The following is a 23,310-nucleotide window of genomic DNA, read 5'->3' on the forward strand; positions in this document are numbered from 1 at the left end:
TTACATTCGCTCCTCCCTCTTTTCACAATCTTTACATTCGCTCCTCCCTCTTTTCACAACCTTTACATTCGCTCCTCCCTCTTTTCACAATCTTTACATTCACTCCTCCCTCTTTTCATCCCTTTACATTCGCTCCTCCCTCTTTTCACAATCTTTACATTCGCTCCTCCCTCTTTTCATCCCCTTTACGTTCGCCCCTCCCTCTTTCACAACCTTTACATTCGCTCCTCCCTCTTTTCACAACCTTTACATTCACTCCTCCCTCTTTTCACAACCTTTACATTCGCTCCTCCCTCTTTTCATCCCCTTTACATTCGCTCCTCCCTCTTTTCACAATCTTTACATTCGGTCCTCCCTCTTTTCATCCCCTTTACATTCGCTCCTCCCTCTTTTCACAACCTTTACATTCGCTCCTCCCTCTTCATCCCCTTTACATTCGCTCCTCCCTCTTTTCATTCCCTTTACATTCGCTCCTCCCTCTTTTCATTCCCTTTACATTCGCTCCTCCCTCTTTTCATCCCCTTTACATTCGCTCCTCCCTCTTTCCCACAACCTTTACATTCGCTCCTCCCTCTTTTCACAACCTTTACATTCGCTCCTCCCTCTTTTCACAACCTTTACATTCGCTCCTCCCCCTTATCCCCTTTACCTCATCCTTTATATTTATGACATATAGAAAGTTTAGTGACATTCCATCGAACTTCATTGTAACTGAACAATGAAAACAGAACATTGAAAATGAACTATTCTGTCTTCATTAGTGTTCTTATACTCCTTCTTACTTTCTTGATATTCTGATTCATTCCATCCTCAAAACAATTTCTACACCTTTATCCTAATTTCTTTTAATTTTCCTCCATTTATTACAAAAAGAGAATGATGTGCAAAGTGTTAAGATGGCATGTAAAATATATTTATAAGAGCTAATATGGGATTATTTTACTTGGGATAAATGGTACAGATTATTTTTGATTAGTTTATGTAACATCGCAGTACAGTCTTTTGCTAACAACGTTAATGTACAGCACCTTCAATGAGCTGGTCGCTAGTTGAGCCACTCTCTTCAGACAAATAAGTCAAATAATACTTTTAACACTTTCCACATCATATTATATTTTTACAGTATTTTTATATATTATATATTTATTTTTTTACAGTAAAGAAGTTATAAAAGGCACTGAAGTGTTTTTGTGTTTGTGCCTCCTCACAAACCACCCTTTCTTTTAAGAGTCGTGATCCTGTTCCGCACATAATTTTTCACACCAGTCCATGTTCGCTGCTTCAAAGCTTCTGGCTCTGCGTGAATGCATTTTTCACAGTCTTGCTTACCAGGAACTTTGCATGTCTTGATGAACTTCATCATGTGTCTCTCTACTGCTTTTACCTCATTGTCCTCCCATTTCTTTTTTGGAGCGTTTGAAGAACCTATGGAATAATTAAAAATGTAATTCTCATAACAACTAAATCAGTGAGTATGACCAAATCATACATATGTCCTAATGTGTAGATTTTTCTGAATTTTGAAAAGCCCTTGGATGGATATTGCTGCTTGGAGCTAATTTATGGTTATTTGATGATTATTGTGCGTGTAGTTTAGAGATTTTTCTTACCTTGATCCTCTTGTGAAACAGATTGATCAGATTGAACAGGTGGATCAGTCTCTGCTGGTGCGGTTGTCTGAGATACGTCACTGTAATCCTCCTCATCACTTGACATGGAATCACCTTGAGCCTCAAGTTGCTCTAAACAGTTGATAAAAAAATAAAAAAAATCAACAGTTTATTGATTATACTTAGCATCTGTAACATATGATAATGTACAGTTTTTTGCAAATATATACAGCACAGACACACACAGACCGTCCAAGTATACTCATACCATTTGGGTCAATTTCAATGTCGTCAAGTTTCTTTCCTTTGAAGTCAGACAGTGTTCCTTTCTCCATGGCCATTAGGACTTTACTCATTTTTGCCAGCTGCAGTGTCCCCTCTGGTAACCGGTAATACTGTCTGTGGATTCTAATATCGTGACCAAGGAAATCAGCCAGCTGGTCTGCTTCATTCTCATCAAGGTTCAGAACTTTCGACATGGTTGCTATGTGTTTCCTGAGCCTGGTTGATGACAGCGCTTCGGGATTCTTTATGCCACATTCACAAGCAGCTTTATTGATGCACTCTCCTCCTCTGTAGGCAGACATCGCTCCACATCTGGCAAACATAAAGGGATTCTCTGCTGGAACGCCACAAACCTCACGTGTTTCAACGAGCAGCTCCATGGCAGTAACCATCGAAGGCTTGAGGAGCACAGGAACCTTTCTCCCCCGTTTACCACGGATCTCAACTCTGGTGAAGTGCAGGCACAGCTTCCTCTCAAACTCAGACAGACAGATGGCGATGTCTTTGTGTAGCTCAGAAGAATCCCTGCTTTTAAAAGCTGACAAAAGCATCCGGGACACCTCACCTTCTCTTCTTCTGTTGAACAGGATGACCTGGGACAGCGTGACTTTGGCTAGAGCAGCATAGCTGTCAGCAGAAGGGCAAGTTCTGAGCTTACTTAGGAGCTCATTGTGTTTCTTGTCAAGATGTGCATGTAGGACTTTGACGTCCTGAGTGAAAGGAATGATCTGTGGTGTGTTCCACTTGGCTTCTTTCAAAGTAGTTATAGCACCAGCAGAAATGTACTCATTCCACCTTGCCTGGTGTATTTTCCTGAAGTCTCGAGCACACTCAGCACGGTCATGATCTCCATACATCATGGCGTTGCTCTCAACAATGCTACAGATCTTGTTTAAAGAATGCCCAAGTTTGAGAGCTAAAGAAGGAATACGGTAGAAGTTTTTCTCTTCATCGTAGCCAGATACAACTTTAACAGCTGCTATGACATGTTTGAAGTTTGCTGGTATGATGAAGTCTACCATTGTTCTCAGTGGTGTAAACTTCCTTGCTTCAAGAAGAAGTCTGCCAACTTCTCTCATCTTCTGCCTGATGTAGTCATGTCTGGTCACATCAGACCCCATCCTGTTGAACATGTGCTGCCCCAGCTGCATGATGCATATGTCGGAATGGACTACGCGTGAAACGTCATCATAGTTCATAAAGGATAGTACTTTCTTGAAACCTGTGCTTACTTCTAAGCCAACTGGTGTGTTCAGAGCACACAGAGATCGAACTCTTTTCCTGCCCTGGGCTTCATCATCTTTAGGTTTCAGAGGACAGGTTTTGATATGTTTCCAAAGGCTACTCTTGTTGTAAAGCCCTTGGCAGTAAATGCAGTGAATAAATTCTTTGGCTCTTTTTCCTTTTTTTGGACGGTAACAGGCAATCATCTCCCCATGTCCTTGTCTCACAACATCTGTGTTGTGGGCAAAGTTGCCCCTTTTTCTAAGGTGGTTTAACTGGACTCGTCGTTCCTTTGAATTTTTTGGATATGCTACTGCCTTTACAACCTCCACTTCGTTGCGATGGACAAATTCAAGATGTCTTGCCATTTTTGAATATGGCTTAGAGCAATAAAGGCAATACTGCTTCTTCTTGTATGTCTTGCATTCCTGCTTTGGTGATGGCATGGACTGAATAAAAGTCTTATCACCAGACAAGGTGTTTGTCTCTTTAGTTTGGCATTTCATCTTTTTTGGTGATGGTGCCGTCACAAATTGATTAGATGAACTACCAGCCTCTTTGAGTGATTTTGGATGCATCAAAGCACTTTTACCCATGTCATGTCCAGAAGAACTACCATCCGATTCATCAGAGTTGATTTTTGGTATGTAGTCAACATCACTGTAGTCTGTGACATCGCTGTAGTCACTGATGGCACTTCCTGAATACTGAATGAGAAAAAAATGAACACTTACTCAAATAATTCCAAATGTTGTTTTTTTCCAACTACTTTTTTAGTGATCACATGAGTATACCACTGCCAGAATCTAACAGAAGAGATCGTATGTGAGCATAGTGGGCATGGCAGCAGTTCCCGTAAAATTACATTTCCTGGATTGTAGGCAAGTAAAGTCATAACTATGAAAATGATTTGAGTATACACTGCGTTCCAAATTATTATGCAAGAGACAAATCAGTAAGATTTCTGTACAATAAACATTCAGATTTTAGTTTTTCTAAGAAAATGTTTGTTTGTTTATTTATCCATGTCTTTTTAGATAACTGGTATCAACCTCAGACAAAATAATTTGCCAGGTCTATGGAAACCCTACTTAGAGGTTGTTCCACATTATTAAGCAAGTCACAGTTCTCATGCAATATGGAGAGGAAGAAAGATCTTCCTGAAGATGAAAAGCATGAAATGGTGCAATGTTGTGCAAAAGGCATGAAAACAACTAATATTGTGTGAAATTGAATGGAGATTATCAAATTATCATAAGATTTGTGAGTGATTTAGAGCACAGCAGGACTCAGTCAGATAAAGGCTTGTTGAGGAAAGTTCCTGTCAAAAAAATTAACTGTATTAAAAGGGCAGCTATATAAAAAAGCCAGTGTTGAGCAGCAAACAGGTATTTGAAGCTGCTGGTGTCTCTGGAGTCTCAAGAAGCTCTCCATGCAGGCTGGCAGTTGTGCGTAAAGATGCATTTCAGCCACTCCAAACCAAACCTCACAAAGAGAAACATTTACAGTGGGTTTAGAAATACATGAAGACTCATTTTTAAATAGTTTTATTCACTGACTAATGCCGTACTACAATGGATGGTCTAAATGGATGGATTTCTGGATGGTTGGTGAATGGCCACCACGTTCCAGCAAGACTGCGATGTCAGCAAGGAGCTGGTGGCTGATTGTTTGGGCTGGAATACTAGAAAGTGAGATGGAGGGTATTAAAATGACTTTTGCAAGATATGTGGAGTTCATAATAATTCATTTTCAGCTATGGTATAAAAAGGAGGATAGTGCACAGTACAATGCACTATTTGTACAATGCACTATCCCATGCTGCAAAAAAACATCACAGCAATAAATCTGTTTGAAAATGTATTTCTTCACCAACTGTTAATGTTTCTCTTTGTGAGGTTTGGTTTGGAGTGGCTGAAATGCATCTTTACGCACAACTGCCAGCCTGCATGGAGAGCTTCTCAAGACTCCAGAGACACCAGAAGCTTCAAATACCTGTTTGCTGCTCAACACTGGCTTTTTTATAGCTGCCCTTTTAATACAGTTAATTTTTTTGACAGGAACTTTCATTAATAAGCCTTTATCTGACCGAGTTCTGCTGTGCTCTAAATCACTCACAAATCTTATGATAATTTGATAATCTCCATTCAGTTTCACACAATATTAGTTGTTTTCATGCCTTTTGCACAACATTGCACCATTTCATGCTTTTCATCTTCAGAAAGATCGTTCTTCCTCCTCATATTGCATGAGAACTCTGACTTGCTTAATAATGTGGAACAACCTCTAAGTAGGGTTTCCATAGACCTGGCAAATTATTTTGTCTGAGATTGATACCAGTTATCTAAAAAGACATGGATAAATAAACAAACAAACAAACATTTTCTTAGAAAAACTAAAATCTGAATGTTTATTGTACAGAAATCTTACTGTTTTGTCTCTTGCATAATAATTTGGAACGCAGTGTATAAAGAGTTACATGGCAAGTCACATACCTGTCTTTTTCTTGATAGCCTTAAAGAGGGTACCTGGAAGAGGAGAAATACAAACAAATAAAAATAATATTTAATTTAGTCCTACCAGTCCAATACACCCAGACCATCCCAATAATTGAGCAAATGAAGATACCCACCTCTCTTAATGAGAGTGTCTTAGACATCTGTGATGAGAGAACCACAGGTGTGGATACAGCACAGGGTGAAGATAAGGGTGGAGCAGGAGAAGATGGAGGCTGTGCTGGGCTGGATGAGGATGATGAGGGCTGCGCAGGCGAGGATGAGGATGACGAGGGCTGAGAAGGCGAGGATGAGGACGACGAGGGCTGCGCAGGAGAGGAGGAGGTCGACGAGAGCTGCGCAGGCGAGGATGAGGACGACGAGGGCTGCGCAGGCGAGGATGAGGACGACGAGGGCTGCGCAGGTGACGTTGGTGGTGCAGGAGGTGGTGACGTTGATGAGGTCATTACAGAGGTGGACACAGCACAGGGTGGTGATGAAGAGGATGCATCAGTTGTGGACACAACTAAGGATGACTGTAACAGTTTGAAAATATAATCTGAATAAAAACATAAGGTCTACAAGCAAAAGAAACTATTAATTAATATTAAAATAATTAGCCTGTTAATGGACTGAGGTGTTGATCACAGAGTATTGTTATGATGTTGACATATTACTCAATCTTACTTTAGCAATCTTATTGCGTTCCTTTTCAGTTTCTGCTCTGTTAAAACGTTCATAGCAATCTTCATGATGTTTTCTTAATTTTGCCAGTCTTGATTGAAACCGCTTCTGTGGATATATAAAGAAGTATTTAGCATAAAGGGTTAGTTCACCCAAAAATGAAAATAATGTCATTAATTACTCACCCTCATATTGTTCCACACCCGTAAGACCTTTGTTAATCTTCAGAATACAAATTAATATATTTTTGATTAAATCCGATGGCTCAGTGAGGCCTGCATTCAATGCAATAACATTTCCTCTTTCAAGATCCATTAATGTACTAAAAACATATTTAAATCAGTTCATGTGAGTACAGTGGTTCAATATTAATATTATAAAGTGACAAGAATACTTTTTGTGCACCAAACAAAAAAAATAACGACTTTGACAATATAGTGATGGGCTGATTTCAAAACACTGCTTCAGAGCTTCACAAATCGAATCAGTGACTCGGATCTCCTATCAAACGGCTAAAATGCTGAAATCACGTGACTTTGGATTCATAAAGCTCCAAAGCAGTGTTTTGAAATCGGCCCATCACTATATTGTCGAAAAGTCGTTATTTAGTTTTTTTGGTCCACAAAAATATTCTCGTCACTTTATAATATTAATATTGAATCACTGTACTCACATGAACTGATTTAAATGTGTTTTTAGTACATTAATGGATCTTGAGAGAGGAAATGTCATTGTTTTGAATGGAGGCCTCACTGAGCCATCAGATTTAATTAAAATTATCTTAATTTGTGTTCTGAAAATTAAAGGTGTGGAATGACATGAGGGTGAGTAATTAATGACATTATTTGAACTAACCCTTTAAACAAACATAAAATGTACATTAACAATATTGAAAATAAAATTGTGACAATAACTAGGTAACTAGCAGAGGTGGGTAGTAAGGTAGTAAGACTACATTTACATTCCATAACTTTTGGTGCTTGAGCGGTTAATAAACATAACTGCATGTGTCTAAAGAACATTGTAGCTGGAGCTACTTCTCTCTGTTTATGTCTATGAAGAGTCACACAGATACTGTGCTTCTCCGCAGTGGTTCCTTCCAGACCAGGAAGGAACCTCTTTAACTTTTTACATTTCTTTTCACAGAAATTACATTTCTAATGACAAAATATTATTTTGTACCATTTGGAGCGTTTACACAAAGTGTGCTGGATGAAGTGGACACGCACCTACAATCAACTAAAAACAAACCTTCTAATGCATCCTACGGTCTGCCAGCGATAAAGATCTTTTCTAGTTGAACACCTGTGCACCAGCTGTTAGTAGTTGCCTGTGTTGAATAGGGTGTTCAGTATTTTGGGGGCGGAGCAATGAAGGGAGGGGTGTGGTTGTTTGGGTGTCGATTTCAAATATCAACAGTTTTTCCCAGAAATCATCTAATAGTTGCTGCATTATGAGACAGTTACCGTTTTTCTTGATGTTCTTGCTTTGCCTGACTGCTTATGTGGACCACTGCTGTTCACCTCGTCCAATCCAGGTGAAGAAACAGGAGCAGCACAATGGGGCTAGATGCCAGAAAAGGAACCAGTGAATATAAAAATCAGAAATGTTTGTATAGAACAGAAAAACCAGTAATTAATCTAGCTGTCCTACAGTAACTTTATCTATCACTCCTTTCCTTCTGTTAACACCCAGACACACTACTCACAAAAGAGACAATAATATAGAATAATGATACAGATGTTTTAAAGTGGACTTACCGATCTCTGCGGACCCAAACTGATGGATGGCTTTTTATCAGAGGATTCAGTTGATGCTTGATTCAAAGGCTTGAGAAATATGAGACCACAATCACATGGTAACTAATCAGATAGTAAAAGATTATCCTGAATTACTGATCAATCTTTCTATCATTTTTTTGATAGTACCTTGACTCGCCATGGCCAGTCTGAGTCTCCGTAATTGTAGGTGATTTCTTCTCCTGGTAGAATGTCTCGCACAGCAAAGAGACACAGGTGAGGTTTACTGCTCACTTCAAGGGTTCTCATTTTGCAAGTAGGATTTCTGTGTTCATCATTTACAAGTCTTCCCAAGGAACCATCTTCTTTAGATGCATCCATGCTATAAAGACATAAAATTATTACTCAATACTTGTAATCTTATATATGCTAGACAAGTAGAGTTATTTTTAAGTGGTTCTGAACTCAAGCCCTGGAAACCCACCGCTCTGCATAAGTTGTATGTCTCGTTTTTTAATCTACCTGATTCAGACCATCAGCTGATCATCAGGACACAGCTCTATGAACTCAACCGAGTGTGTCAGGTTAAGGAGACAAACAGAATCTGCAGAGAGGAGGGTCTGAGAACCACGGATCTATCGGATAGTGTATGGCAACATCCTCTCAGCAGACAAATGCATCTAACATTCACCATTTTGTTCTCTTTTGGGAATACGGTTAAAAACGAATATTGATGACTCAAAGAAACTGCACTCAGCAGCCTTCAAGTCAGTTCATGGTTAATTTTAAGTATTAAGGGTGTGTTCACACTTGGCATGTTTGTTTAGATTAAAATGAACCCTGGTGCCATTGCTCTTTTATGGCACTTTCTCACTGTGCGGTACGACTCAACTCGCTCGGTTTGTTCTTCCACTGCAGTTAGTACCGCTTCAAAGTGATTGGGATTATAGTCTGATCATTACAGTTGTGCTGCCACCTCGTCTACTGACCACGATAGAGGCGTTTCTTTTTTCAAGTTGCATGTGATGGTCATTTAAAGCAAGTCGATTAAAAAACACAAGGCAGCAAACCCGCTAGAATTAAATCTAGCTGGTGTGGTAAATCCAATCTAGTGTCTCTGCGGATGCTGTTATACTCTCTGACAAATCAGTGATCTTCAGTGCTTACACGTCACATTTCAGTATCAGTATGGCACGTTTGGAACCTCAACCGAAGTGGTGCTATTTAAAGGGATAGTTCACCCAAAAATAGAAATGTTTATCTGCTTACCCCCAGCGCATCCATGATGTAGGTGACTGTTTCTTCAGTAGAACACAAATTACGATTTTTAACTTAAACCGTTGCTGTCTGTCAGCTGTATAATGGAAGTCAATGGAAAGTCCATGTATAAAAGTCCATAAAAATTAAGGGGCCGTGCCGAGCCGTACCATGTAGTGGAAAAGCAGCATTCATTAGAACGTGTGAACACTGCTATCTGAACCCTGGTGCACACTAAACAAGTGGACAGAGACTACTGAAAAGATGGGTCTTGGTCCACTTCCAAACAAACTCTGGAGCAGTTCGACTGAAATATGAACGCAACACGGACCAAAGAGATCTAAACGAAACAAAAACAGGAAGATGAGACCCTAAAAAGGACAGAATGCTCATGCATACCTGTTTTTTCTCTTCATAGTCGTGATGTTGCCCATAACAGTTCAGTACAGGTGTCAGAACCGGAGGGATTCCTGCCGCTGTTTTGACTTTTACACATTTTATAAACTCTTCACAAGTTCTCAGCTGGTCAAAATACCACCATATGTAGGCTACGCACACAGCATGTGCGGCAAGTTCTGTCATAAAAGCCCACCAATCAGGTTGTGAACATATCATTATGCCTTTAGGTTCGACGATAGAAATGCTAAGTGGACCCAGACCAAACGAACAAAGCAAACCAAACTACAAACATGAACACACCCTAAGTATCTTTCAGTTCCAGATGTTTTAGCATCTCTACTACATCAATCCAACAGGTCTGTACTCACCACCAATTTCTGCCACGCCACTGAAAATCAAACAGGAACGCGTTCTCGGCCTCAGTGTAGTGTTCAGTTCGGTCAAGACTTTCCTCTGAACTCAGAAGTTCACCTCTGTATTCAAGAACGAAATCACCCCTGAAAAAAGCTCTAGTGGTGAAAACTCCACGCCCTGAAGAGGAGAAATGCATTAGATTCAGCAGTTTATTAAGTCAACTATCATTTTGATCATTACTTAAAGTTCTCTGCCATATGATGTACATTATATGTAAAAGGGAAATTGCTGAATGAAAATAGTCAACAGCCAGGCAAATTTCTAAGTATGCTGTGCTTTTTATACATTACATTATACTTTAAAGTCTTAAAATTATACAGTTAAAATTTTTATACTCTTTCATACATAAACAATATTATCTTGGCTTTATATAGTTTAGAATAGAGTGCTGCAGCGATGACGTATTTTTGTAGTTCACACACCCCTGGTTCCCTCAACTAAAACCCTATATGTTGTTTTAACTGGCTTTTGTATTGCTGCAGAAACTAAGCTTAAGTTTGCCTATTAAATACACCACAGTTGCAAAACTTCATCGTCCTCATGATTAAGCTTCAACAACTCGTCTAGTACGTGTCTGTGTTGCAATATTTTTAAAAGAAAATTCTGTGTTTAACATGCATCGCTTCTGGATAGTTTGTCTTTGTGGTGTATGGATGTTTATGGATGGTTTTTGGCTTTAGATAAAGAGTTTTTTTGTTGTTGTTGATAAATGTGCCTCCAGGAACTGTAAAACTTTAAAAATCCATCTCCCTGTTTAATAAGTATAATGTTTTGCATTCTTATAATGTATGTTTGAATGGTTGTGTACAGTGTACATCCCTAAATCTACCTCTAAACACAACGAGGCTGTGAAAGTGACTAGTGAGTAGATGACTTTATCTGTTCAGGTGATGATTTTTAATGTCCCAGACAACCTCTGTCTCCCATTTAGACACTTGTTAGCAACTACCTTTAAAGTAAAAGCTTCTTTTTTTTTTTTAAATCACAAGAGGGTATTACTGATGTATATTTTGTGTCTTAGAAAAAAAAAAAGTGAAAAAGCAGCCCTTACTTCAGGAATTTAACCAAAACCCAATAATAATAAAAAAAAAAATTAAAAAAACATTGATCATGTACATGATCATGCACAACGATATACTGATAGCTCCAAAAAAAAGAATCACCTTATTGAAGGTCTTACGGGTATGGAACGGCATGAGGGTGAGTAATAAATGACATTATTTGAACTAACCCTATTATAAAAATGATCCATTGTCCTGGTTTACACACAAACCAATAACCACCTAAATGTTCAGTTTACCCAAAAATAAATTTCTGTCATTAATTACTCACCCTCATGTCGTTTCACACCCGTAAGACCTTCATTCATCTTCAGAACACAAATTAAGATATTTTTGATAAAATTCAATGGCTCAGTGAGGCCTGCATTGAGAGCAAAATCATTTCCTTTTTCAGTGTTCAGAAAGCTACTAAAGACATATTTAAAACAGATCATGTGACTACAGCAGTTCAATACTTTTTGTGTGCCCAAAATCACCCATCACTAGATATTATTGAATAAAGTGGTTATTTTGTTTTTCTGTGCACAAAAAAATATTCTCATCACTTCATAACATTAAGGTTGAACCACTGTAGTCACATGACTGTTTTAAATATGTCTTTAGTTGCTTTAGAGGTCTCACCGAGCCATCAGATTTTATCAAAAATATCTTAATTTGTGTTCTGAAGATGAATGAAGGTCTTACAGGTGTGGAACAACATGAGGGTGAGTAATTAATGACAGAAACTTCAATTTTGAGTGAACTAACCCTTTAAACTACAAGACTTTATTTGTAAAGCAGGTTATTCTGCATTAATGACATCAAGACCTAACCATTCGTGTATATCAGCACTTCTCAAAGCGCGGAGGGGATTCAATCCGGACCCGCCTCCATTTCGTATTTCAACAGCAGTAATTGTGTGTAAGGGATTAAAAGTCTGGATTTCCTACTTTGATAAACGCATGTCAAAATCATTTGTTTAGTGTTTTATGTCTTTTTGGAGATGGTCCGAAATTAAAGCGAAGGCGAGATATTTAAAGTTTTCCTCCGTGATTCAGTTGCCATGACATCCAGTGAGCATTTAGGCTACTTTTGATGTAATTGGGCGCGAGTTGCGTGACGCGACACTTCACGCGCAGTAAGCGTTTGAATGGGTGTGGAGCAGTGGTTCTCAACCTGCGGCCCGTCACAAATGTAAATGCGGCCCGCGATATGCCGACCACAATAATAATAATAATTTTAAAAAGTAGCATACAATTTATTTTTGTTTTAAAATTTAAATTAAAGCGAATTAAAAAAATATAAATGAGCTATAATGCTTTATTTGTCATATAAAATAATTTTGGTGAGCATTTATTATTTTCAGACATCAGCCAATGTAGAATAATGACGCAATCACTCAGTTAACGAAACAAACACAAGTGTGCGCTTAGGAAGAGTTCAAACAGTAGCCATTAATTTTGTAAATTTAAGCCTCAAAATGGTCAAATTTGTTATTAAAGGAGAAAAACAAAATGTGGAAGATAAAATGAAGGAACACAAGCAAACAAGAAGAGTCGCAGCATCAGCAGTAAAGGTAAGAAGAATGGAAGAATCAGTTTGCTGTTAATGAGCGAGATGGGCAGCCTTCCTGTTTGCTCTGTAGTAAAGTACTTGACAAGCAAAACCTACAATTTCAAAAGACTGAACTGTGAATTCGATGTGTTTGATTGATGTATTTTAAATCAGTAAAAATAACCGCATCAGCGCACCCGCGGCTGGAATGAGCCCAACTCGGCCGCGCGCTAGCGGATCCGATGCTGCGCCAAGGATTGCGACATGACAGAAAGCTTGATATCGTCAGAGATTGTAATTAGCCTACAGTGCACTCATTGTTGTTTGTAAAAAGAGCTGAGTAATATTTGCTTATTAAGGCGTTTATGTGATTGTTTGGTGACTATTGCGATAATGTTGAAGAGAGTCATAAAGTCATACAGAATTAAATAGCAACTTAAAGTGATGTATATAGCCTACAGTTTGTGTGTTCATTGAGCATTACTGATTATTATTGTAAAGCTAATGTCAGTAAGTTAGTTTTTATTTGTTATTTATTGTGTGCAACATCTAAGTATAATAATAGTATTATCTGCTAATACCATAACATTAAATCTGATTGGTTTGCATTGGTGACGTCATATGTAAATTATATGCGGACCGTGAGACTTGCACTTGGACCATTGTGCGGCCCACTGGGAAAAAAGTTTGAGAACCACTGGTGTATATGGTTAGTCATAAATACTTGCCTTTATATTTGCTGATGAACTGCTCTTGAAGCCCAGGCTTATCAGTTCTATGGGTCATGTGATCCTCTGCATCCTGCAGAGGTGTTTTACGCCTTTTGCTTTTCAGCATTATTTCTGGAAAAAAGAAATAAAAAGAAATATAAGGTGAATGGATTAAATAAGCATTTTTAAAAATCTTTTTGATCTTACTGGAATTGTTCACCCAAAAATGTACATAATTATTGTACTAATCCTCATGTTGTTCCAAACCTGTGTTGTGTTTTTCTGTGGAACACTAAAGTTTATCTTTAAATGTAATACAGAGCTCTATGCAGTGACAGCACATGTGACCAGTCTAAAACAGGCATTTAGATAAAAAAAAAACAGCAATATCATTGATGCCAAAAACCATTGTGACCAGATGATTGATATCAATCCATATTCATGTTAATTTAAAAGCTACAGATTTTCAGTCAGTAACCTGATAGATTCATATGGACTATTTTGTCTGCTTTGGAGCTTGACACACAGAATAAAAAAATACTATAAAGTGTCTATGTACTGTCATTGTGCAAAAAAAGCTCTGTGAAGATAAATAAAAAAACACTTTTGTGTTCCACTAAAAAAAAAAAAAAGTGTAAATAATGTATTACATAAAATTAAAAATGACATCAAATAATAAAAAATGAAAATTAATTATTTCAAATTACAATACATACTGTTGATATTTTACAAAAATTGAGAAAAACAGGCTACCACTGATTAAATTGTAGAATCTAAAGAGATATTATATGAAATATAACAAAATTCTATTTGCTCATCAATGCCTACAAATAAGCAATAAACTGTTTTTTTCCTTATTGCAAAAAAAAAAAAAAATCAAATGAGAATCAAACTCAAATACAATCGAGAAATAAAACATTAACAGAAAATAATTTAACCACTAAAGTAAACATACATCTTACTAACTTTCATATTTCACAGTGTATTTTAGTTATCATGCATTTTCGGGACAACACTTGATCTCACCTCTCCAGCGTCCATTGATGGGGGTTGTCGTCTTTTTCGCGTCAAGCAATGCCATGTGACTGCATTTCCCGGGAAAACACATCCACAGCTGACGTGCGTGCATGACGTAGTTACGTATTTGGATTTCACGTTGAAATTGTGACTACATTTATTTGACATAATAAATATTTTGGCAAACACCTAGATCTTTGTTTGTTTTATTCACAGTACTGGTTCTTCAAACTTAAATAAAAAATAAATAAAATAAAAACGGAGGCGTACGTCTTTCTAATGGACAGAGCACATGATCACTTTTAAACGATCTCTTTGGAACACATATCTTAATTTTTACTAATTCTATTTAATCAAATGTTTGAGTTAAAATCAGGGAGATGTGTGGATTATTTCGAGGCTCTAAAATAAACTTTAACGTGCACTTTATTAACAGCATTTTCTTTCATTTTTTTTTTTAATTTATGGTATTTTATATTAAATATAAAGGAAGGAAAAGCTGCTAGATCTTGTAAAAGTGCTTTAAAAACGCATATCCACGACAGATTATTCCATAATTTGAGCAGCACTTGTGATCTCTCCTCAGAGCTCATCTCACTCTGCACTCAAGCTGCTGCGCTGCTGCTGTGGGGGATGGGCGGGAGGCGCGCGCGCGATCAGAGGCCGGTGGGGGAAGGGCGGCGAGTCACTCAGTGTCACTGTCTGCAGCTCTCAGCTAGGGCTAGGGTTAGGGTTAGGGTTAGTGTTAGGGGAGCAGGGGTTTCACATCCAGTGCCTTTTAAAATCAAAGTATGAACAAAATAAATCTGTAAACAAACATGTAAACGTCCCAGCTTGAGTCATGATTCTTTTAAACACTTTTTATACTAAACACTGTAACTGCTCTCTCTCTAAATATAAAACAATGTTTGCTGTAACTGCTCTCCTATTATATATTCTCATTCATATGCATCCTTAAGATGTAAACCAGTATGTGCATTTCTTAAAACAGTTCATACAAATAACAGCACACAATGAATTACCTGCAATAGCCTGTAACCAGTTCATAATCCTTATATCAGTGTCATCAGAATGACAAGTCCTTGTATCATTGTTCACAAAGACACTCTGACAGTATTTTCAGAAGTAATATGGATACGATTTTGATGTCAGTGATTGAAAATACACAAGACTGCACTTTATCTGTATGGCATACATTTCAACAGTATGAACACGTCACTCTAGACTGGATGAGACAGGATTCAGATATACTTTCTGGTGGTCTGTCAAAATATTACAGTAGCTACAATGTCATGTGATATAATGACAGCCAGTGGCACAGATCATCACCAAACCGTCCATTCCAGCGTGATGAATATGATCCTCAACTGGATGGAACTGGAATAAATACTTTGACTGTTGCGATCATCCCAATCGGACTTATGATAGCTGCCTGAATTATAATAATGCTCTGTTCACTGTTGGACAGAGGAGAACTGATGACAAAGAAATGTTTCAAGGGTACCCCAAACAAGTGACGAACCTGGCTGGAACATGCTTGTTCAATGAACACTTGTCAGTGGTGTTGTCTATTACCTGAAAGTTTTCATCATCATTGTATGTGTGTTGTCTGCAGCAAGTTTCTGTATTTGGGTGAATATTTGCAGCAAGTGTGTTGTCAAACTGATCAAGATGTTTTGTTCATTTTTTCTGTTTGCATGTGTTTTCTTCAGTTGTGCGCGGTGATCTCTCTCAGCCACCGTAATATTTACTGTATAATGTAAAATGCAAGTAGACTGCAGTAACATAGCATTACATCAGTCTACAGTTTATGTAGTGAACAGTACATAGTGAACATTATCTGATTTCACACCTGTTCTGTCTACAAACACATCTCCCATCATTCGGCTCTTTTGACCCGTCTCGGCCTTAGGTCATGACTGAGAGCATGATCTACAACAGTGGCTCTTATTTCCATCAGAAACATCTCAGTCTTGGCCTCTTCTACCTCTTCCTCTGTTCTCCTCCATACCCTTCCACCACACATCCTTACTCCTTCTTCTGTCTGTTGACTCTGTTTGTGTCCTTGTTGTTCATTCATGTACAGAGTGTGTAACACTGTGTTGTGCTCTGTCTGTGCCTCCCAAATGAGATGGCATCTGAGATATTTTAGAGAACTGTTGATCATTGCTTGAATTACATTCCCCTTCATTATTGAAATTCAAAATTCATCCCTGAAATTTAATAATTCAGGACAAAAAAAGTCTAAAAGAAATGTATAGAAAATATGCTTGACAGTTTATGACTAGTTCAACCATTTTGCATTTAATGTCTTATGAAAATAAAAACTATTCGACACCTAGTATATTTTGATGAACCTGACATAAGCAAGTGATAATGTAGGAAACATCTGACACTTGTACATCAAATGCACAAATGTACCAAAGCATTTGCAATTTGTTCCGGAGAATGAGAATCTGCATTTATGATGTGAACAAGAGACTATAATGTGGATGTTGAACAAGTAAGAATTTTAGTTGTGATTGGAGACATGCACCAAAGTGAGAGAAACTGTTATATATAATATAATATAAAATATAAAATTATTATATTATATATAATATTAATTATTATAAATATCATATATAAATATAAATTATTATATTATATATAAAATATAAAGAGAATGTTTGCTGTAACTGCTCCTATCTATATAATATTATAATATTTTTTTTTCACATATCTTTTTATATATACATATATATTTTTTATGTTATTTGTGTACTGTGCTTGTCTCTTGTCTCTGATACTAATGGAGGAACAGCAGAACGCAAAGTAGGAGAAAACACTTAAAGCAAATAAAATCACTCATAAAAGCAAGCGATTTTGAAGGTTTTCAAATCTTTTTGTTGCTTGTGTATTTTATTAAATAAACTAAATCACCATGCTTGACGGATTAAAACAGTTTTCCCTCCGCTTTTGGGAGGAAATATGTACGTTTCATATTCAAATGACGTAATGTCTGTCGTCCCCGCCTCAAACTCGTTCGTACATTAATAAACTGTAGTTACAGTACGCGGATATAGTCTCCATTAGGCGGGGGCGGGGCGGCGCGATCTTTACACACACATTGATGCGAGCGCAAAACTCCGAGGATTAAAAGTTAAAAATACATGCCAATATAAAGCATGAGAGCTCCTGCAAATGAGTCTATTTTTATTTAAACACAAATTATTGTGAATATTTCTCAAATTAAATGTGGATTATATGTCAATTCATTCATATTCATGATAGTTTTTGCCTCCGCCATCTTTATTGGTGACGTGTTGGTCTCTGATTGGTCAGATCACCAGTCCCGCGCTCGTAGTATCTTCCTGCGCTCTGATTGGTCAGAATCCCAAAAGTGTGTATCTTTCCGGAAGTGCAGTTCTCCTAGAGGGCGCTGTGTTATACACACTTTAGTGGGGGGGCATACACACTTTAAGTACACAAATCACATAAAAGTGAAATTTTGGGACAAATGAGATTTTAAGCCAGGAAACCATTTTAGAGCATGCTGAATGCCATTATATGGTCAAACAAATGAGGACATACAAAATGTCCCAAGTTTTTTTGGTGGTCCCCAGTTTACTGGTGTGTATCCTGGTGAATGTACCCAAAAGTGACATAAGTAGGTACACACACACACACACACACACACACACACACACACACACACACACACACACACACACACACACACACACACACACACACACACACACACACACACACACACACACACACACACAGCTCCCCTACATAGAGATTGTATGCACAAATATTATACCTGAAAATATGAATGTATCTGCCATTGTAGTGCTCGCTGCATGTATGTGTTACTAGTGTTACTCGAATTGACTGTAGTAGGTTAGTTTACATGTTAAACAATAGTAATAGAGTGTAAAGTGTATCTTCTTTATATGACGAGAGACACCTGTCGAGTTTGATCTCTCCGTAAAGCTGTGAATCCGAGCTATTCACTCATGTAGTGATTTTTACTCCATTCACCTGTGATGTAGTGATTTTTGATCATGTGTCACTTAAGGCGTGGTTATGAGTGTATCAGATGACCCCTCCCTCCTTTTGTAATACGGGGCACCAGTTAAGAATACTATCTTAACAATTTAAGAACACTCCAAAAGAGCTGTTCAGAAATTCAGAATTAATGTAAAATGGAGGGAGTCGGTCAACTGATTTATCTGAAGGATTTGTGAGAGTCCAGTCAACTAGTAGAGTCTTTGGTCATCAACACAAGGAAGACACAGTTATAATAAAATCAATGAAATTTATTAACAATAGACATGCAAGAGTAAATACCACAACGATTAATAATGAAATATTGAATATGCACTTCTAAAAGATAGTAAAATAATAATCAAAGGAGAATACTGAATTAAATCAAAGAAACAATTAAATGAAGTGAACACAGAATGGATAAATGCAACGCTGTTGAACTGAATGTAGGATGGACGAGAATCGTATAGGAATGCTTATGGGAACCACCTAATGGCTCTGGTAAAATGGTGATAAATAATTGCTTATTTATCATTCAACAAATAATATTCCTATTATTTGTAACAAACTGACCTCAAATAACTGTTATCTAAACAGGTTAGAAAAACATATGCTGCATGTATAAACTAATGCCAAGGTCTCTAGAAAAGAGGTTTGGTAAGTTTATATTTACGTTCCACACAGTCGCGTGATCAATCCGGTAGCGGAGACGTCTTCCACTGATGATGCAGGCTGCGTGCAGTGGGAGGGCGCGGAGTTGCGATCCAGTAGATCCATAAACTGTGCTTTTGCATGAAGATGGAGTGTATGTGATGCAGTTTAGATCAAATTAAGGCCTCCAAACATAGTTATGAATGGATTTAGATAGATCTCTGTGGCCTCTCTTTATTTCAGTCTCTGCTGCTCCATCCAGGAGGTCCTGAAAGAATTTTTATGGCAGTCCTTGCCTAAACCTTAGGAATGAGTTTAATGGCTAGAGTCAATGTGTCATCCAATGAGAAGTCTTCTCCTTGGTTTTGGTGGGTGCAGAAGGTCCCCCTTCCTGTTCTGGAAGAGGTATCAGGTAGTTGTCCCAACATCTTATCTGATGTTGCTGAACATTTATTAATGTTCATTCACCAAAGATCCAATCACGGTGTGGCACATCTTCCTACACACAGGCAGTTAGAGAGGGGCCCTGTCGTAAACTGGTCCCTAGAAAGCCATCTTGACTGGTGTTCACAACACTCATGTACATTACATTTCTGTCAAATGCATCATTCAATGTCATAATACTATGAAGAAAATGCACTGATTCAACATACCATAAATTAATTCGGGAGACAGGACAAAGGAATGTGGAAACCCGCCAAATTACAACGCTAGCATTGGAGGACGTTATCAAGAAGGCGTTCTGGTCTGTTGTCTTTAAAACACCATGACACGCGTCTTTTGGTGGCACAAGTTTTCTGCACGAGTTCCTGCCGTAAAGACAGGCTCTCTTCTTTATTTTCCGGTCATATTACAACAGTTAAACCTTCGTTTGAAACTTCGCCAAAACAACCTCCGGAAGAAGAAACAATTATCTAACCGAGCGCTCCGAAACTCTAAGCACCCCAACGAACCTATGCAAGTATAACGTTTTTACGATTTTAAATACTGAGTTTCCTTGCTGGCTCTTAAAGGTGAACTGTTGCAATTTGCCATGCTTTGATCATCTCTTTCGTTTCTGCCTTTCCTTCTTCTTTGTATGTATTTGTATTTACTTGTGTCCATTTAGCCATATAACCTGTGTATTACCCGTTTTGTATATTAAACTCATTATATCCATGCTTTTTGTTCACTTGCTCATTTAACAACAACCGAGTCACTTTAACGTTCTGATTCTAATATCCTTGCTCTATATTTGGATGCTATGATAGAAATTTAAAAAACATTTCTGTCGTGATAATCTGTGGATAATTTTCCGGTTTGCTGGACGGACCGATAGTTTTCTACATAATTATTAAACCAGAACTAATCATATATGTGATTGATTATAATTCGTTGTAAATAATTCACCATATATGGTTAATTCCCCCTTGGGTCGGTATGTGCATAATTATTCATAAAACTATATGAGTTATTGTGTTCATATTCCACCCATAAATTGATTAATAACTGTACAACCGTTACAGCACATTTTAAGATACTGCACAAGATGTGAATAAATGTAACTTGTACACTCACTTGAGTGGGATAAAATGCACATAAAACGTGATGGAAACTTAGAGAAGAAACTAGTAGTAAATTTATAGGAATAAAACGTGCATTATAAAAGTCTGTGACAGAATAATTGTCACAGACACGTCAGGTTCCACCTCACTCCCTTACCCACGCACTCAATCACCAGCCTACTGATCACCACCACCTGTGACTCATCAGCACTACAATCACCACCACTACAAAACCACCACACTCACACACACTCACTGTCCAGTCTCGTTTGCACTACTATCCATGTATGCTTACCTTAAGGACTCCAAACGCCATATTACCTGTTCCAGTCGTCTCCTCCATCTCCTTCGTCTTCTGTTCTCCTCGTGTGCCTACCTGCCTGTGTGTGTGAGTGTCTCCGCCATCATCCTCCAACGCCGAACTCCATCCGCATCTGCAACACATTACCAGGACAGTATTACGCTCTCTTCATCTTCCAAGAACTGTTTATTCATCCAGTCATATCCCATAACTCTGCTGTTTGACAATAAACCTGCTTACATTGGTTTTACGTCTGCCTCTGTGTCTCTGTTGTAACAGAAGACCGGACCATACCAACAGTCAACAGCATGAGTACCAACGACCCGTTCCAAGAGCTTGTAGACGTCTTACGCCGAGCACTCACTCCACACACATCTCCACCGTCTTCCACCAATGCGGCTGCATCCGCACCCACCATCACCGCTTCTTCGCCAGCATTCACCGCCAGTCCCATGGCCAAACCGGCGCCCTACTCAGGATCGGCGGAGGAATGCAACGGATTTCTTCTCCAATGCGAACTGCTCCTGGAGATGCAGCCGCACCTCTACCCCACCGACACGGCTAAAATCGCATCCATCATCTCACAACTGCAAGGTAAGGCCCTCCAATGGGCTGATTCGCTGTGGACTCAGAAAGGCTCTGTGGTGAAATCCCTTACATCAAGGTCTGGAGCCTAATGTGCGGCTGCATCTCGCTGCATACGAGGACTCCATAGGACTCGAACGCTTCATCCAACTCGCCATCCGCGTGGGTTCTCGTATGCAGTCGTGTCTCCTCGAGCACCAGGGCCAGTCTCTCTCCAACATCCTCCTCCGTCGGTCCGAACCAGTCAGCTCTCTAGAACCAGCCAGCGAACCTATGCAAGTTGACCATTCGTGTCTCACAACAACGGATAGACAGAGAAGGCTGACCCTGAACTTATGCCTATATTGTGGATCTCCGGTGCATGTCATCTCCGCATGCCCAACCCGTCCTCCTCGGCCCGTGGTGAGTGCCATAATTCCCTCCATTCCAAGAATGAAACCACTCACAACTGCTGTAAACCTTACTGCTGTTAATACTTCTGTTCCAGTGGTGGCGCTCCTCGACTCAGGGTCAGCAGGAAACTTCATCTCTGGCACCCTCTGTCGACAACTCAAACTCAAGGTCTCCCCGTCTCCGACTCACTATAAAATCCACTAGATCCATGCAAACCCCTGAGCCGCAAGACCATCCGTCACTGTGTAGGACCACTTCAACTTCGTGTGGGAGTTCTTCATACCGAAAACATTCATCTGCTGGTTCTGGAGGAGTCCACCGCTAATGTGGTTCTAGGGCGCCCCTGGCTTGAGCTTCACAATCCCACCCCCCCACAATCCCGCACAGGCGAAGTCCTGAAGTGGGGCGACCACTGCTTCCTCGACTGCTTTCCTGAGCTACCTGTTCCGAAATCTCCTCTCTCCAAAACTCTCTCCATTAATGCCACGTCCATCGAAAGCCCCGTAGAGAAACGCTCTGTGGATGTACCTCCGGACTACGCACCCTTCAGTGACATCTTCTGCCCGCAACACACCTCCAAGCTACCTCCACACCAGCCATGGGACTGCGCCATTGATCTGTTACCAGGTGAGCCAGTGCCCAGGGGACGTCCCTGTCTCTACTGGAGGAGAAGGCCATGGAGGAATACATCAAAGAGGCCCTTAGTCAGGGTTACATCCGCCCATCTACTTCCCCTGCTGCTTCAAGCTTCTTTTTTGTGGTTAAGAAGGAGGCTTGCGGCCCTGCATTGATTACCGTGCCCTTAACAAAATCACAGTCAAGTTCCGGTACCCACTTCCCCTCGTCCCAGCGGCCCTGGAACATCTCCGTGGTGCCATTGTGTTCACCAAGTTGGACCTCTGCAGCGCGTATAAACTCATCCGGATACGCGAGGGGGACGAGTGGAAGACCACCTTCGTCACGCCCACCGGCCACTACGAATACCTCGTGATACTGTATGGTCTGGTCAACGCCCCCTCCGTATTCCAGGACTTCATACACAAGGTGCTCCGGGAGTTTCTCTACAAGTTCGTGCTGGTGTACATAGACGACATTCTCCTCTACTCCCAGAGCTTAGCCGAACATCGCCACCACGTTGCGGAGGTCCTCCAATGCTTACGGCAATTCCATCTCTTCCTCAAAGCTGAAAAGTGCTCTTTCCACCAGCACTCTGTCCAGTTCCTGGGGTACGTGATTGACCACAGTGGCATCCGGATGGACGAGGGGAAGGTGTCCGCCATCCAGACCTTGCCCACTCCAACAACTATCAAAGAACTCCAACGCTTCCTCGGATTTTCCCATTTCTATCGTCGCTTCATCAAGAACTACAGTAC

The 23,310-nt window shown here is 39.4% G+C and overlaps 2 protein-coding genes across 6 annotated transcripts in view; both read right to left on the reverse strand.

Moving 5' to 3' along the window:
- Positions 1 to 23,310, reverse strand: part of si:dkey-96f10.1 (6-phosphofructo-2-kinase/fructose-2,6-bisphosphatase) — a 265,841-nt gene that overhangs the window by 29,928 nt on the left and 212,603 nt on the right. The window lies entirely within an intron of this gene.
- Positions 10 to 18,101, reverse strand: LOC137009230 (uncharacterized). Of its 2 annotated transcripts, none has more exons than XM_067371264.1 (11): positions 13,430 to 18,101; positions 10,062 to 10,224; positions 8,227 to 8,419; positions 8,059 to 8,127; positions 7,765 to 7,863; positions 6,302 to 6,406; positions 5,752 to 6,030; positions 5,615 to 5,647; positions 1,879 to 3,826; positions 1,611 to 1,742; positions 10 to 1,425 (listed from the first exon to the last, which is right to left on the reverse strand). In XM_067371264.1, exons 1-11 carry the CDS (start codon positions 13,536 to 13,538, stop codon positions 1,205 to 1,207), a joined length of 3,351 nt encoding a protein of 1,116 aa, XP_067227365.1. In that variant the 5' UTR covers positions 13,539 to 18,101; the 3' UTR covers positions 10 to 1,204. The 2 variants fall into 2 exon arrangements, with proteins under 2 accessions (XP_067227365.1, XP_067227364.1); XM_067371263.1 differs by having other exon boundaries at positions 13 to 1,425; positions 5,752 to 6,150.

The sequence above is a fragment of the Chanodichthys erythropterus genome, chromosome 20 (genome assembly GCF_024489055.1).
Source record: "Chanodichthys erythropterus isolate Z2021 chromosome 20, ASM2448905v1, whole genome shotgun sequence".
Classification (NCBI taxonomy): domain Eukaryota; kingdom Metazoa; phylum Chordata; class Actinopteri; order Cypriniformes; family Xenocyprididae; genus Chanodichthys; species Chanodichthys erythropterus.